The 15,058-nt window shown below is 40.7% G+C and overlaps 1 protein-coding gene across 4 annotated transcripts in view; it reads left to right on the top strand.

Annotated features, from left to right (window-relative positions):
• EYA2 (EYA transcriptional coactivator and phosphatase 2) overlaps positions 1-15,058 on the top strand; it is a 184,459-nt gene that overhangs the window by 69,233 nt on the left and 100,168 nt on the right. For 2 of the 4 annotated variants that reach the window (XM_038370414.2, XM_038370415.2), the window contains 3 exons: positions 3,078-3,126; positions 4,098-4,240; positions 8,139-8,255. In XM_038370414.2, coding sequence (XP_038226342.1) covers positions 3,078-3,126; positions 4,098-4,240; positions 8,139-8,255 — 309 coding nt within the window. The remainder of the gene's footprint in view (positions 1-3,077; positions 3,127-4,097; positions 4,241-8,138; positions 8,256-15,058) is intronic. The other 2 variants (XM_043495704.1, XM_038370416.2) reach the window with 2 other exon arrangements.

Raw genomic sequence — 15,058 nt, 5'->3', positions numbered from 1 at the left:
AGAGCTTTCCATATGTAGCAGATAGCTTGGAAGAAGATATGCAGATGGCTGTGGGGGCAGTGAATTAACAGAGGGGTGAAATCCTGGCCCCACTGAAGTGAATGGGAGTTTTGCCATTGACTTCAATGGAGTCAGGATTTCAGTCACTGTGTCAAGGGTGACATAACTGGCAGAAGGAAGAGGGTTAGGGGAGGTGTGGAGGATGGTAGGGAGGAGTGGAATCAGGAAGGTCTTTGAAGGGAAGGACAAGAAGCTGAATTAGATGCAGAAGAGGTTGGGGAGAAAGTGGCACATAGTGGAGTAGGGATTCAAAGAGGGAGGTGATACGGTCTGAGCAATTAGCAAGGAATATGATCTCAGTATCTATGCTTGTTATGTCCTGGATGGTGGAGAGGGCAGGTGATGTGTCAGGGAAACCAGAAGGAAAGAGGTTACCATAATCAAATTGGGGGGTTGAAAGGCATAGGGGAAAAAAGATGTCTCAGAGACATTGTGCGGGAAGGAAGTGGGAGAATCTGGGCATGTCTTTAATGTGTGGGGCAAGAGAGAGCGAGCACTCAAAGATGACTTCAGGTTTCAGGCCTGAATGATAGGGTGTTGTGACAGCAAATGAGAAGAGATGGGGGAGTTTCCGTAGCATCTCTGGAAAGAGGCAACTTTTCTTTAGATGCCTAAATATGGCAATAAGGATTTAAGTATAGTCACTTAAGCTTTAAAGTAGTTGACTTCTAACCTCTATAAAAACATTGACACAACTACATAAATAGACAGATGAGTAAATAATAAATAATTTGTATACATTTTGTGGATATTGATTTTTTGAGTAAACTTTTCTTAGACTATTCGAAACTTTGACCAAAAAAAGAATTAATTGTTTACAAAAATGTTCATAGAAATGTTCCCATCTTTTGATCAGCTCTAATAAATAATTATTTTTCAGGAAATGCATCTGTTTAATCATTTGTAGTAATAATATTATTGAAGGAGAATATACACATTTAAAATTTAAAAAGAGAATAATTTCCCTTTTAATTACTATTAATAATAATTTTGTTTATCAAGTACCCATTCCACTGCTAACGTGTTCATGGCTCCCCATAAACAAGGAAACAGAAAAATTACAAAAGATATAAATAATTTTAATTAAGTCTGTAATTAAAAAATTCCATTGGGTTTAATGTCTTTTTTCTTAATACCTCAATTTAATCCTAATTTTAGAACAAAAATAATAAAACCACATAAACCACCATGAAAAAAGCTGGCGGGGGGAAGGATAATTTAATTACCAGGAGAGAGCTGGAGAGGGGACTGGGAAAGATGAATCTTTTATATAACAGCAAGCTGTATATTTTGGAAATGTTCTCTCTAGATTAATGGAATGACAAGTTACTTGAGTCCATAGGATTATTTCCATATATTTAGATTTTATACATATATGCATATTTCATTAAATAAAACATGTTTAAAATGTTTAATTCACTAACTTATGCATTGCTGAGCACACTGAAGTCGTATAATTTTAGATGACTTCCTAATGAGGATAATTCTCTTGTAGCATTGCGGGTATGTCCTAGCTGATACATTGGATTGCGCTGCATTGGATGCTTCCTGCCTCATGTGTCACATGGCAACTTGCATGCACTGGGAGGCGCTGCAGGTGCCCCGTCTCTGGCTTGTGGGGCCTGCAGTGCAGGTGCGTTCTGTTCTGCCTGACAAGTTGGGTGAATTATGAACCCTGCATAGCAAATCGCATAGTAATGCCAGCACTGGGGCTGCCCCTGTAATGTAATGGTCATGCATGTTCTCCCTGACACATTAAATGACACTGGGCAATATGACATTAGAGGGGTACTCCCTGGCACAGTGTGCAGTTAGCCTGGCATGTTGGGTAGCACTGTTGACATCAGGAACATGGTAGATGTGTCCTGCCTGACATTACTGATTATGATTTATTATTTATAGTGCTAGGTTTCAGAGTAGCAGCCGTGTTAGTCTGTATTCGCAAAAAGAAAAGGAGTACTTGTGACACCTTAGAGACTAACAAATTTATTTGAGCGTAAGCTTTCGTGAGCTACAGCTCACTGAAGGTAGCTGTAGCTCTTGAAAGCTTATGCTCAAATAAATTTGTTAGTCTCTAAGGTGCCACAAGTATTCCTTTTCTTTTTGTTTATAGTGCTGTAACAGCTGAAGGCCTCAATTAGGAATTGGGACCTAGCACGTTGGATGGCATTGTTGAAGCATTCTGCTTAGTACACAAGGTGGCATTGTGAGTGAGTGCACACTGTTGTGTGTCCTGCTGAATGCATGCCTGTGGCATCAGGCAACTCAGAAGTTAACCTAACAGGTTTTTTTTTTAGTCTTAATTAAACCTAAATTTTCCTCTAAAAGAGATTTTATTGATTTTGCTGGATATAAACATATGGTGCGTGAGAAGGCAACCTATGTGTGTTCACTTGTGTTACCAGTTTTCAGTGCTATGCTAATATTGTAATCAATGAGCTAGGCAATAATTGTCTGCCAACATCCACTAAAAGGAGAGATGAAAACTTAAAGAACCTTTGCCCTGATGCATTTTAAAAAAGTGGGACACCGAATGGTGGGAATACAAAAGAAATTTTAAAGACGAAACATGGTATGTTTTGTAAATGTCATTTCACAACTAAAGAGATTGCTTTTGCAACCCTTGTCACATGAATAGTCCTATTGATATCATGCATTGCTGAGTAGTCAACATGGGTAGTGGTAGTGAAATCACTGGAACTGCTGATGGCTGCGGAACTGGGCCCACCATCATTATGTGGCTCCATACCTACATCTAGAAAAAGCCAGTAGATTAGTCAATCAATTGATAGGTTCCTGGGTGCACATAAAGCTGATTTTATTAATTAGCATTAAAATGGAAAGTTACTGTGTAGTTTCTCATAATTGCCTTAAAAGTCTTTGAGGATTTCAATACAAATATTCATCTAGTTATTGTATAAATTTCTGTGTCTAGCAATGATCAGAACAGTGGCATCAACTTAGCCATATAACAGAATGTTACTGAAAACCAGAGACACTTTAATTTTGTTTTTCAGGTAACAGCAAAGCAGCATCACAGTGTCCTCTCCATCTCTACTCCACAGAGTGAGTGTGTCTGACAGCATTCAGGAGAGCTCAAGTATCGTAGATTATAAACTTTGATTTGTTGATTAACTATTTTGAGGGGGGCCCCTACAACCTTGAAAAGCCTGAAGAACATGATCCTTCAGCCTTTGCACCTGTTCTACTGCAAGTCGCAGGCCAGATCTGCCCTAGGAGCCCCTGGCTGGTATAGCTATACTGGTATCCTATCTCAGCAAAATCACCCCTAGTGTAGATGCTGTTATATTGGTGAAGCTTCTTGTGCTTTTGCCAGTATAGCTTATTTCCCCCCCCCCGAGCCAAATAAACTATACCAACAAAAGTATACCAAGATGCTATATTAGGCGCTTTTGCCAGCACAGCTATGTCAGTCAGAAAACTCCTCACCACACCTCTGACCAATACAGCTGTGCTCCAAACGTTTGTAGAGTAGACCTGGCATTAGCCCCAGAAAACCATTTCTTAATCAAGTTGGACGGGGAGTCAAAGAGACTTGGAAGTTCTCCATACAACTCATTTCTACCCCGGGAATGCAGATGTTACCATTTTGAACATAGGATCATTTATAAGTGACTACAGAGGAAAATGTGACATTTCAAAGGTGTTCCATGAAACTGGATTGTTTTTGTGACTTTGAAATGAAACCTGAAAATCACAGATTGGAACAATTTTAAAAAGTGACAAATATTTTGTGCAGCCCGAGGTTATAGCACTGACCAAGCATTAGGATGGCATTGTGCCCTCTCACTTAGTGATATCTCTGTAGCCCACTGCCAGAAGTGGGGTACTTGAGCAAATAGTCTGACCCAGTGTGACATATTTTATATGCCTATAATATGTAGCATAACACCACATGTAGCCATTCTAGTCAAATATGTCACTGGAAGATTTTGCAGCCAGATTAGTGAGATTACTCTAGAAAACCACATACGATTAGTATTGCCAGAGACAGTCTGTTTTCTTGTTCTGAACAGACATCATCCCCATATAGTGACAGTCCCATCTTTTCCAACAATGGCAACCTATGGACAGACCCAGTACAGTGCAGGAATCCAGCAAGCCGCTACTTACGCTGCATACCCTCCACCAGGACAACCTTATGGAATACCCTCCTACAGTGAGTAATCGTACTTTGTTAGGTTATCTCTAAGAGCTTCTGCTTTCACTAGAGAATGTCTTATCCTTCTGACCCCAAAAGAACATACTTAACTATTAAACCTTCCAGTCAAAAACTCTTTAATTCTATAGTGGCTGGGATTTTTTCCTTTTCTTTTTTGGCTTGGAGAAAAATTCAGATTTGTCAAAAGTTTTAGAAAGACTTTCCTCTGTGCTCTCCAAATATTTGGCTCAAGTGGAAAGGCACATACTAGCCTGAGTTATAATCCTATAAACTAAGTAGGGTCGGACCTGGTCAGCAGCAGAATAGGAGATATCCTGGAAAAATCCAGGTGCTGCAAAGCATGACAGTAGGGAGTCAGTACTGGTGAAGTTTCCTGTGACTCAGTACTGAGCCCAACCCCCTAGAAAGTGCTTTTCTCTTGGAGATACCATCTTTGTAATAAGGCTCTGACCACTTGTGACCATTAGAGACCTTGGGATAAATCCTCAACTGGCGCAAACTGGCATAGCCTCACTGGACTGCAGTGGGAGCTATACTGCTTTACATCAGCAGAGGATCTAGACCTGTATGTCCAGGCTTGCAAGATTGGGAGGGGAAGTGGGGTGGTAAAAATACCTACTTTTGTAAACTGTGCTTTGCCTCCCTACGTTCCCTTCGCAGTTTCAGTTACATGAGCCAGTCTTCATTTCCTTTCTAAAAACTTCTGTGTATCATTGATGATACAGAATGGTTGTTACAATGCAGATGAGTAAATTTAACAAGTGGTAGGTGAAATGATCTCTGTACTACACAATGCTTTGTGATTAGAGATACTAATACATTTGCAAGGTATTATTATTAAATATTGCATATATATTCTAAATGTAAATACAATAAATGTTTTCAGACATACAGTATAGTAAAGATAATGGAAAGCAGATTTTTTCCTGAGGCTGTCTTACCATTTCAACATCTAAGAATCTGTTCCACATCCTCTGTGTGTGCAAATTGTAGGGGAGCCAATCTCCATACTGTGTAAATTGATGTCATGTGAGATCTATTTAGTGGGTTTGATTATTTTCAGTCACACTATAAAGCTTCAGTAGATCTACTTGCTACTGGAATTGTGCTATTCACATGCTTATAGCATACTCAGAGTTGACTGTAAATAAGACAAAATGATAGAGGTGCCTAAACAACCAAAGTTTGGGTTAGTAATTAAGGTTGGATAAAATTAGAACCACGGGTGAACCATCACCCAAACGTGTTTTTGAGGTTCAAATATATTTTTCACAAAACTGGTTTTCATAGCCCCCTGTGGAAATCCCTAAAATCCTTCAGGGAAAGATTCTTCCTAGGAAACTTCTTACCCAGTTTTGTAGACAAAAGAGGTTCATGTCATTTAGCTATGGCTTGGAAACGGTGGACATCCAGACTTGTGGATGCTTATCCCCAGCTGAAACCGTGAGCCCCTTTTGGGTCATTCAGTACTACCCAAAACTGCTGTGTAGTTTTGTTTCTAATCCTACAGTCAGTTTTGACAGTCTTTTAGCTCCCATGCCCATGTTTATTTGGTAAGTACAGTATTGCTTCCCAACCTACAGCCGTAAAAACACAAACCTGTTACACAGCTATTGACAAAGTTTTTAGTTAAGGAAAACTCCAACCTAACAATCTGTGAAAGGCCTGGGTAACAGGCTTGGGAAAGTAAAATCTATCATGACGATTAGAGGAATGTTTTGAGTTGATTTTCTGGAATTACAAACACAAATGTATCAGCTGGATGGTTTCCAAGGCAAACTCTGAACAGTTGTCCCTGTTAGAGCAGGTGAAAATATGGCCATTTGCTACTGGCTAGCGTCTTTAGGGCACACACATGTCAGGCCCACATACTGCTTATAAATCCTGTAGATTACCTATTACCATCCTTGAAGAGTGGTTTCCCTCCCTTGCCCCCACCCTCAATAATATATATGATACTGTATATGAGATATCCCACCTGGCTGACGACCAAGAACAATGAAGCAGTATTGTTTTTAGACACAAAAATAAAACTAGGCCAGTTTCTAGACAAAACAGAGCATTGTGTGGAAATTAATTTGGTGCTAAGTTATTTCGCTGTCTGACAACAATTTTTAGACTTCCAGAAAGGCCCAGTCACTGAAGATTAATTGTGGTCGGGGCTGTAATAGGTTGAGTGTTCACATGCATGGTGCTGATGTAATTGAAAAACAAATGCGATGTTATGAAAAACAGTTTCTCTTTCGCACAGCCGCAAACCCCCTAGCAGACAGGCTCTACCAGCAATAAGGGAGCCTGACACCTACCACAGCTCGCACTCGCTCGTTGTCCAAACAAATTTCCTGGGTTTCAGTATGGAATGTTTCAGAGTAGCAGCCGTGTTAGTCTGTATTTGCAAAAAGAAAAGGAGTACTTGTGACACCTTAGAGACTAACAAATTTATTTGAGCATAAGCTTTCGTGAGCTACAGCTCACTTCATCGGATACATCATCGGATGTAGCTCACGAAAGCTTATGCTCAAATAAATTTGTTAGTCTCTAAGTATGGAATGTTGTTATCCCATTGGTAATCTGCATTTAAATTGCATGCATTTCATCTAACATTGATTGTTTCTCCTTAGAAATACGTGACTTTGTCCCAGGAGAAGCTATTCAGTAAAATTTACTCCCACCCTCAGCGAGTGCAGACTCACTGTGCTTTCTCACGTTGAAGGAATTGGCCAAGATAGACAGCAACAACTTGGTTGGCTGAAGCCAGATTAATTTGATGTTGCTTTGGATGGTTTGCCCAGAAGTGCACAAAAATGGCAGCAACCTGGGCAGCTCATAAATCCAAGAGCAGACCATCAATAGTCTCTTTGTTTAACCATGCTCAGGATGTGTTTTGTGACCATATTTTGTTTTGTGCAAATACACATGCAAAGAGGCAGAGGACCAGACTCAAAAGGTTTGTAAAAAAGACACACCTTTCATCTGTTTACTTTAAAAATACAGCAGCATGATCTCAGCAGGCCCGGGTGATAAAATATCAGACCCTTTCACTGCCTGCGAAGGTTCCATCTTGCAATGTTAAATTCAGTTAGTGCTGCTCATTCTGTGATTTGACATGCATTTTAATTGCCTGATTTTAGTATCAAGGAGATTTTGATTAGGGATTTGTGAATTGCTCAACTTTACAATTGTTAACAATATGTGACTATCTAGTGTACACACCTAATTGATATCCCTCCAGTATGACTTGCTGACAAATACTGTGTTATCTCATTCTAAATGGAGCTGATGAAATAATTTAATTTAAAAAAACCTTTCAATCATGAATGTTTACGTGAATAGAAGTAACTGAGTTTAGTTTACTATAATTGATATGATCATGTTGTTAGCAATTACAGCATTCTGAGAACCCCTCAGAATGTTCACAACTGCAAAAGTTTAATGAAGTTTGGCACAAGTGTTTAGTTGTCCAAATAATCTTTCTGGAAAGTGGATTACTTATTATTTTCTTGTCTTTAAGTTAGTCATCCATTCAGAGAGCAGAAACTGTATCATGTCAACCAATCACCCAATAATGACTACTTAGTATAGTTAGCACAAATAGTTTGTGGTGAACATATAGGCCATATGTTATTTCAGAAAAATATTTGGCTAATGCTACTAATGAATAATGATTACTAATCACTAATTACTAGTGAATAATGAAAATCTTTTCAAAAATTGGGATTTGTTTGCTAATAAAAAAGAAGGTTAAATCCAAACTGAATATTAAAAACAATAGTTTGATCAGTTTCAACTCTAGCTAAAATGTCATAAGCATTGAAATTTTTTGTTATATCTGTATATGATGAGATCAAGCAGAACACTAACATTGTGCGTTTGGTTCCTTTTATATCCTCCAAAGGCATCAAAACAGAAGATAGTCTGAGCCATTCTCCAGGACAGAGTGGGTTTCTTAGCTATGGATCCACCTTCAGTACCCCAACAACAGGACAAGCACCGTACACCTACCAGATGCATGGTCAGTAGGACTAATTTTCTTGCAGTTTATAGTCTACTAAGGCCTGCAGCTCCAAGCACCGGGTAGTAAAATCAGGTTTCATCTGTTGGAAGTATGAAGAAAAACAGGAGAGTACCAAATTGCTGTTATTTTGATCTGAAATATGCTGAGTGTGGAAGAACCATTTTCAATATTGACAACCCCAAGTGCTCATAGATGATGAGTCCGGCTCCAAAAATCAAACAATGAGATTGGCTTTAAAAGCATGAGCATTTTTACACAGTTTTGGGTCACATTTTCAAGCTTTTCTCGACAATTATGAGGGGAGGGCCAGAAATTTACACCACTCCAACACACCCAGTAAAATCTGAGTTTCAACCTAATCACTTTGTCTCCTGGAGCAGGGGCTTTTAGAAAAACACCAGATATCATGAGACTTCCAGATATCATAAGACTCACAAGGGTTGGTAACACTGCTTTTTATTTGTTGGTTTCAATATGGAGTCCTAAGACTCATAAAGTACATTAAAATATTGGAATTTAATTTGTGATTTTTTTGTTAGCCCATTTTTTTGATGCAGTGGAATTTGATTTTTGCTGAAAATCTTGGTGCTATCAGTCAGATACCTGAATTGGGAGTGGTGCACTTCCAGTATCTTTCTTGATATTTATGTATTCTGTCTGCTTCTGTGGCATTTGCAGCCCCTGACCTTAGTGAATAGTATTAATTTTCTAATACTTGCTTGTGTCATTCACCAAGAGGATGGGGGTTGTGTTCTCATTTTCAAAATCCTTACAGGAAGCAAAACAAATGGTGGGGGGAGGGCAAACTGCGCTACAGTTTGGGTTATGCAATAGCTCTAATAATCGGGATCTAAAAGTGCTTGCCCAGAAAACATTGCAGGAAGTGATGATTAGATCTAATGTACTGGCAGCTGGAGAGTGAAATTATTGTGGTATATTTCCTGTTTTATGTACCAGTGCGCTGTTGCTTTTTACAGTGAGGGGCATAGGGTGTAGGAACTGATTAGTGTGTTGCTGATATAAAGTGGGTCACGTCATTCCTAAACATGAAGTAATCTAAAATATCCAAGGGGAGAGTAGCTTCATTTTCACTTAGTGTAGTGACACACCAGTTTGAGTCCAATATGAAGGTTGCACTGAATTGTACAGGATGAAAAAAAGGATTTTCTCCTCCTCACCTGGAATTTTGTCCTTCACTAGACTTCAGTGCACCTACATTTTACAGTGCCAGTGACTTCTCTGTGATGTGAAGAAATGTGACTAAATGAAACTAATGAACATTAAGGGACTGATGCTGAGAGGACTTGTGATCTATATGCAAAATATTTCTGCTGTTTCTTAGCCTGTGCAAGCTTCAAAAAGCCAAGGGTGTGGGCTCTGTGGGAGGCTGAGTTATAGAAGGGAAAGGATAAGCATTTAGAGAGTCAGAACAAACCACTCCAAGATTCAACTGGAAGAGGGAAAGCAAAATACAAAGGATGATAATGCTTTGCACTTATCTTGCCCCTTTATCTGAGAGTCTCAACACATTTTAGAAACTAAATTACAGAAAAGTTAAGTGACTTTCTGAAGGTCACATAATCAGTTAGTGGTGGAGAGGAAAAAGAACCCATGTCTTCTGTCTTCCAATCCTTTCTTTTGATCTCTAGACTATGGACCTGTTGTGGCCACAATGCCCTTTTCTGTTTACATCTAAACTACCCATGGACACGCTGCAAAGAAAGAGGAAGGGAATTGTTTTCCTGCCCATCCGTGAAGGGGTGGACAGACACACTGAATATAACTTGTCCTCTGGTCTGCTTTATTTTTCTTTTTAAATTTAAAAAAATCAAACCCTAAATAGACACATAACCATAAACAGATTTTTTAAAAATTTAGATACAGCAATAATCTATGGAAGCTGGGAAGGGAGAGGTGATCCTGGGCTGAGATGTCATATGCTAAGATTATCAGAGCCAGTGTTCATTGTAGGGTGCTACTACACACCATAGAATATGTGGGCCAGCAGAAACTGAAAAGGAGTACTTGTGGCACTTGATGCATCCGATGAAGTGAGCTGTAGCTCATAAAAGCTTATGCTCAAATAAATTTGTTAGTCTGTAAGGTGCCACAAGTCCTCCTTTTCTTTTTTGCGAATACAGACTAACACGACTGTTACTCTGAAAGCAGAAACTGATGAATCCTTAACCACAGTAGCACTAGTAGGACATACAGGAGCACTGGGGGAATTGGCTGTAAACATCAGCCTTATTATCTAGTACTTGACCCTGAGCCCACTGAATCAACGGAAAGACTCTCATTGAATAAGCGAACTCTGGATCAGGTTCACACTGGGGCATTTGGAGGAATCCAGAATGAATTTATCAACTGCTAATCACATCCCTAGAAGATATATATTTATTCTGTCCTGAAATGTAAAGGATTCTTCCTGACCATCTTTGTCACTGGATTAATGGTTGCTTCCACTTTCTCCTTTCTGCATCTCAGTCTTAAAATAACTCTGAACAATAAGCATGCTGTTCTGCAATAAGGACCCTTCTTTCTGTGTATCTTTGGAAAAGCATCCGTTTGTTCTTACCATCAGCTCTAGATATGGGAATATCATGGGCTGAGTGCAGCTTCATCTGTGTCAGGAAATGCTGGGCCTGATGTCCCCTTGCAGCAGTAGCAGCTGTACTGTGTCCCAATTAACTTCAGTGAGATTTAGTGCTAATGGCTGTAAAACTGCTATTGACAAAGTACAGGCATTTTCCAATGGTGTCTTGTAAGGCTGGTAATATTCCTGCCCACTTTTTGTTTCCTCAGACCTTTTAGAAGGTCTGCACATGTGCTTTGTATTAGCTACAAAAATCTGAGTTGTTTTGGAAGGTACTCGTTACTCACTTGGGACCAACATTTTCAAAGATGGCCTCTCTTTGTGCAATCTGGAGATTTGTATGAGCGAATCTTGTGCACTATCACTTGTGAATGCAAATACTGGATGCTACTTGTCCAAAAAAAGAAAAGGAGTACTTGTGGCACCTTAGAGACTAACAAATTTATTTGAGCATAAGCTTTCGTGAGCTACAGCTCACTTCATCGCATGCATTTGGTGGAAAATACAGTGGGGAGATTTATATACACACACAGAGAACATGAAACAATGGGTTTTATCATACACACTGTAAAGAGAGGGATCACTTAAGATGAGCTATTACCAGCAGAAAGGAAGGGGGGAAGGAGGAAAACCTTTTGTGGTGATAATCAAGGTGGGCCATTTCCAGCAGTTGACAAGAATGTCTGAGGAACAGTGGAGGGTGGGGAAATAACATGGGGAAATAGTTTTACTTTGTGTAATGACCCATCCACTCCCAGTCTCTATTCAAGCCTCAGTTAATTGTATCCAGTTTGCAAATTAAATTCTAATTCAGCAGTCTCTCGTTGGAGTCTGTTTTTGAAGTTTTTTTGTTGAAGAATAGCCACTCTCAGGTCTGTAATCGTGTGACCGGAGAGATTGAAGTGTTCTCCAATTGGTTTTTGAATGTTATAATTCTTGACGTCTGATTTGTGTCCATTCATTCTTTTACGTAGAGACTGTCCAGGTTGACCAATGTACATGGCAGAGGGGCATTGCTGGCACATGATGGCATATATCACATTGGTAGATGCGCAGGTGAACGAGCCTCTGATAGTGTGACTGATGTGATTAGGCCCTATGATGGTGTCCCCTGAATAGATATGTGGACACAGTTGGAAACGAGCTTTGTTGCAAGGATAGGTTCCTGGGTTAGTGGTTCTGTTGTGTGGTGTGTGGTTGCTGGTGAGTATTTGCTTCAGGTTGGGGGGCTGTCTGTAAGCAAGGACTGGCCTGTCTCCCAAGATCTGTGAGAGTGATGGGTCGTCCTTCAGGATAGGTTGTAGATCCTTGATGATGCGTTGGAGAGGTTTTAGTTGGGGGCTGAAGGTGTTGGCTAGTGGCGTTCTGTTATTTTCTTTGTTGGGCCTGTCCTGTAGTAGGCGACTTCTGGATACTCTTCTGGCTCTGTCAATCTGTTTCTTCACTTCAGCAGGTGGATATTGTAGTTGTAAGAATGCATGATAGAGATCTTGTAGGTGTTTGTCTCTGTCTGAGGGGTTGGAGCAAATGCAGTTATATTGTAGAGCTTGGCTGTAGACAATGGATCGCGTGGTGTGATCTGGATGAAAGCTAGAGGCATGTAGGTAGGCATAGCGGTCAGTAGGTTTCTGATATAGGGTGGTGTTTATGTGGCCATCGCTTATTAGCACCGTAGTGTCCAGGAAGTGGATCTCTTGTGTGGACTGGTCCAGGCTGAGGTTGATGATGGGATGGAAATTGTTGAAATCATGGTGGAATTCCTCAAGGGCTTCTTTTCCATGGGTCCAGATGATGAAGATGTCATCAATGTAGCGCAAGTAGAGTAGGGGCATTAGGAGACGAGAGCTGAGGAAGCGTTGTTCTAAGTCAGCCATGAAAATGTTGGCATACTGTGGGGCCATGCGGGTACCCATCGCAGTGCCGCTGATTTGAAGGTATACATTGTCCCCAAATGTGAAATAGTTATGGGTGAGAACAAAGTAACAAAGTTCAGCCACCAGGTTAGCCGTGACATTATCGGGGATACTGTTCCTGACGGCTTGTAGGCCATCTTCGTGTGGAATGTTGGTGTAGAGGGCTTCTACATCCATAGTGGCTAGGATGGTGTTTTTAGGAAGATCACCGATGGATTGTAGTTTCCTCAGGAAGTCAGTGGTGTCTCGAAGATAGCTGGGAGTGCTTGTAGCGTAGGGCCTGAGGAGGGAGTCTACATAGCCAGACAATCCTGCTGTCAGGGTGACAATGCCTGAGATGATGGGGTGTCCAGGATTTCCAGGTTTATGGATCTTGGGTAGCAGATAAAATACCCCAGGGCGGAGTTCCAGGGGTGTGTCTCTGCAGATTTGTTCTTGCGCTTTTTCAGGGAGTTTCTTGAGCAAATGCTGTAGTTTCTTTTGGTAACCCTCAGTGGGATCAGAAGTTAATGGCTTGTAGAAAGTGGTGTTGGAGAGCTGCCTGGTAGCCTCTTGTTCATATTCCGACCTATTCATGGTGACGACAGCACTTCCTTTGTCAGCCTTTTTGATTAAGATGTCAGAGATGTTTCTGAGGCTGTGGATGGCATTGTGTTCTGCACGGCTGAGGTTATGGGGCAAGTGATGCTGCTTTTCCACAATTTCAGCCCGTGCACGTTGGCGGAAGCACTCTATGTAGAAGTCCAGTCTGTTATTTCGACCTTCAGGGTATGTCCACCCAGAATCCTTCTTTTTGTATTGTTGCCATGTACTGCCATGTACATTGGTCAAACTGGACAGTTTCTACGTAAAAGAATAAATGGACACAAATCAGACGTCAAGAATTATAATATTCAAAAACCAGTCGGAGAACACTTCAATCTCTCCGGTCACACGATTGCAGACCTAAGAGTGGCTATCCTTCAACAAAAAAACTTCAAAAACAGACTCCAACGAGAGACTGCTGAATCGGAATTCATTTGCAAACTGGATACAATTAACTTAGGCTTGAATAGAGACTGGGAGTGGATGGGTCATTACATAAAGTAAAACTATTTCCCCATGTTATTTCTCCCCCCACCCCAGCCCCCACTGTTCCTCAGACGTTCTTGTCAACTGCTGGAAATGGCCCACCTTGATTATCATCAAAAAAGGTTTTCCACCTTCCCCCCCTCCTTCCTGCTGGTAATAGCTCATCTTAAGTGATCACTCTCCTTACAGTGTGTATGATAAAACCCATTGTTTCATGTTCCCTGTGTGTGTATATAAATCTCCCCACTGTATTTTCCACCAAATGCATCCGATGAAGTGAGCTGTAGCTCACGAAAGCTTATGCTCAAATAAATTTGTTAGTCTCTAAGGTGCCACAAGTACTCCTTTTCTTTTTTGAGAATACAGACTAACACGGCTGCTACTCTGATACTTGTCCAAAACTACTGACACAGGCAAATAGTGTAAATTATACTTAAAATGAACGGGAAAGAACTTCATGCATGTCTGCACACACAGAAGTCTTTCAAGTGTCCACTGTGTCAATGCTGTACAGTTAGATCATTTCACAATGCTTTATTGGTGTCCCCAGTTGGACAATTTCAGGCAGCCTCTTAATGCCGGTACTGTAAAAAGAGTTTTTATAGTGCCAGGTGCTGGTCCCCAGTAAAACTGTCCAGGAATAAATAAGCTGTTTCCCCTTGTCCTAGCTGCTCAGGAGCACAAGGGCTTTAACCAACTCCCTGTCTCTAAAGTTTATTTACCTTTCCTGAGTGCTGGTGAAAGGTTTGGCTGGGATGCTCTGAGCCTTCCTTCCCCAATTGCTACTGAGGAATGTGCACTCCACGCTTTCCCACGCTAGTGCACCTGGGAGGGAGGGGGTGAGGGCAGATTATTTTCTCTCCCTGACATTAACAAGTGACTTTCCATGCTCACTCTGTCTCCAGTACCTTATTGGATCTCTTCCCAGCTCAGATCAGTCCTGCTGGTCACCCTGCTGTTGAGCCCACAAAGTGAGGCAGGGTGATGGGCTAAAACAGCTGAAAGTACAATTTATTTATTTACTTTTTATAAAGCCAAAGCTCAGGAGGGCTTTAAAAGTGAAACTCTCCACTCTATATCAAGGACAAAGTATTTTACATCATTTTAAAAGAGAAAAGGGCCCTTCAAAGACAGTGACACGTGGACGACTATGATCAGGAAAGGTTCTTACAGCACCCCATGTTGGACAGTTCTGCATTTTAATTTGTGAGAAAAATAGT

This window comes from Dermochelys coriacea, chromosome 13 (assembly GCF_009764565.3).
Source record: "Dermochelys coriacea isolate rDerCor1 chromosome 13, rDerCor1.pri.v4, whole genome shotgun sequence".
In the NCBI taxonomy this organism is placed as follows: domain Eukaryota; kingdom Metazoa; phylum Chordata; order Testudines; family Dermochelyidae; genus Dermochelys; species Dermochelys coriacea.
Note: the sequence above shows the minus strand (reverse complement) of the source record. Positions and strands in the feature narration are given on the sequence as shown.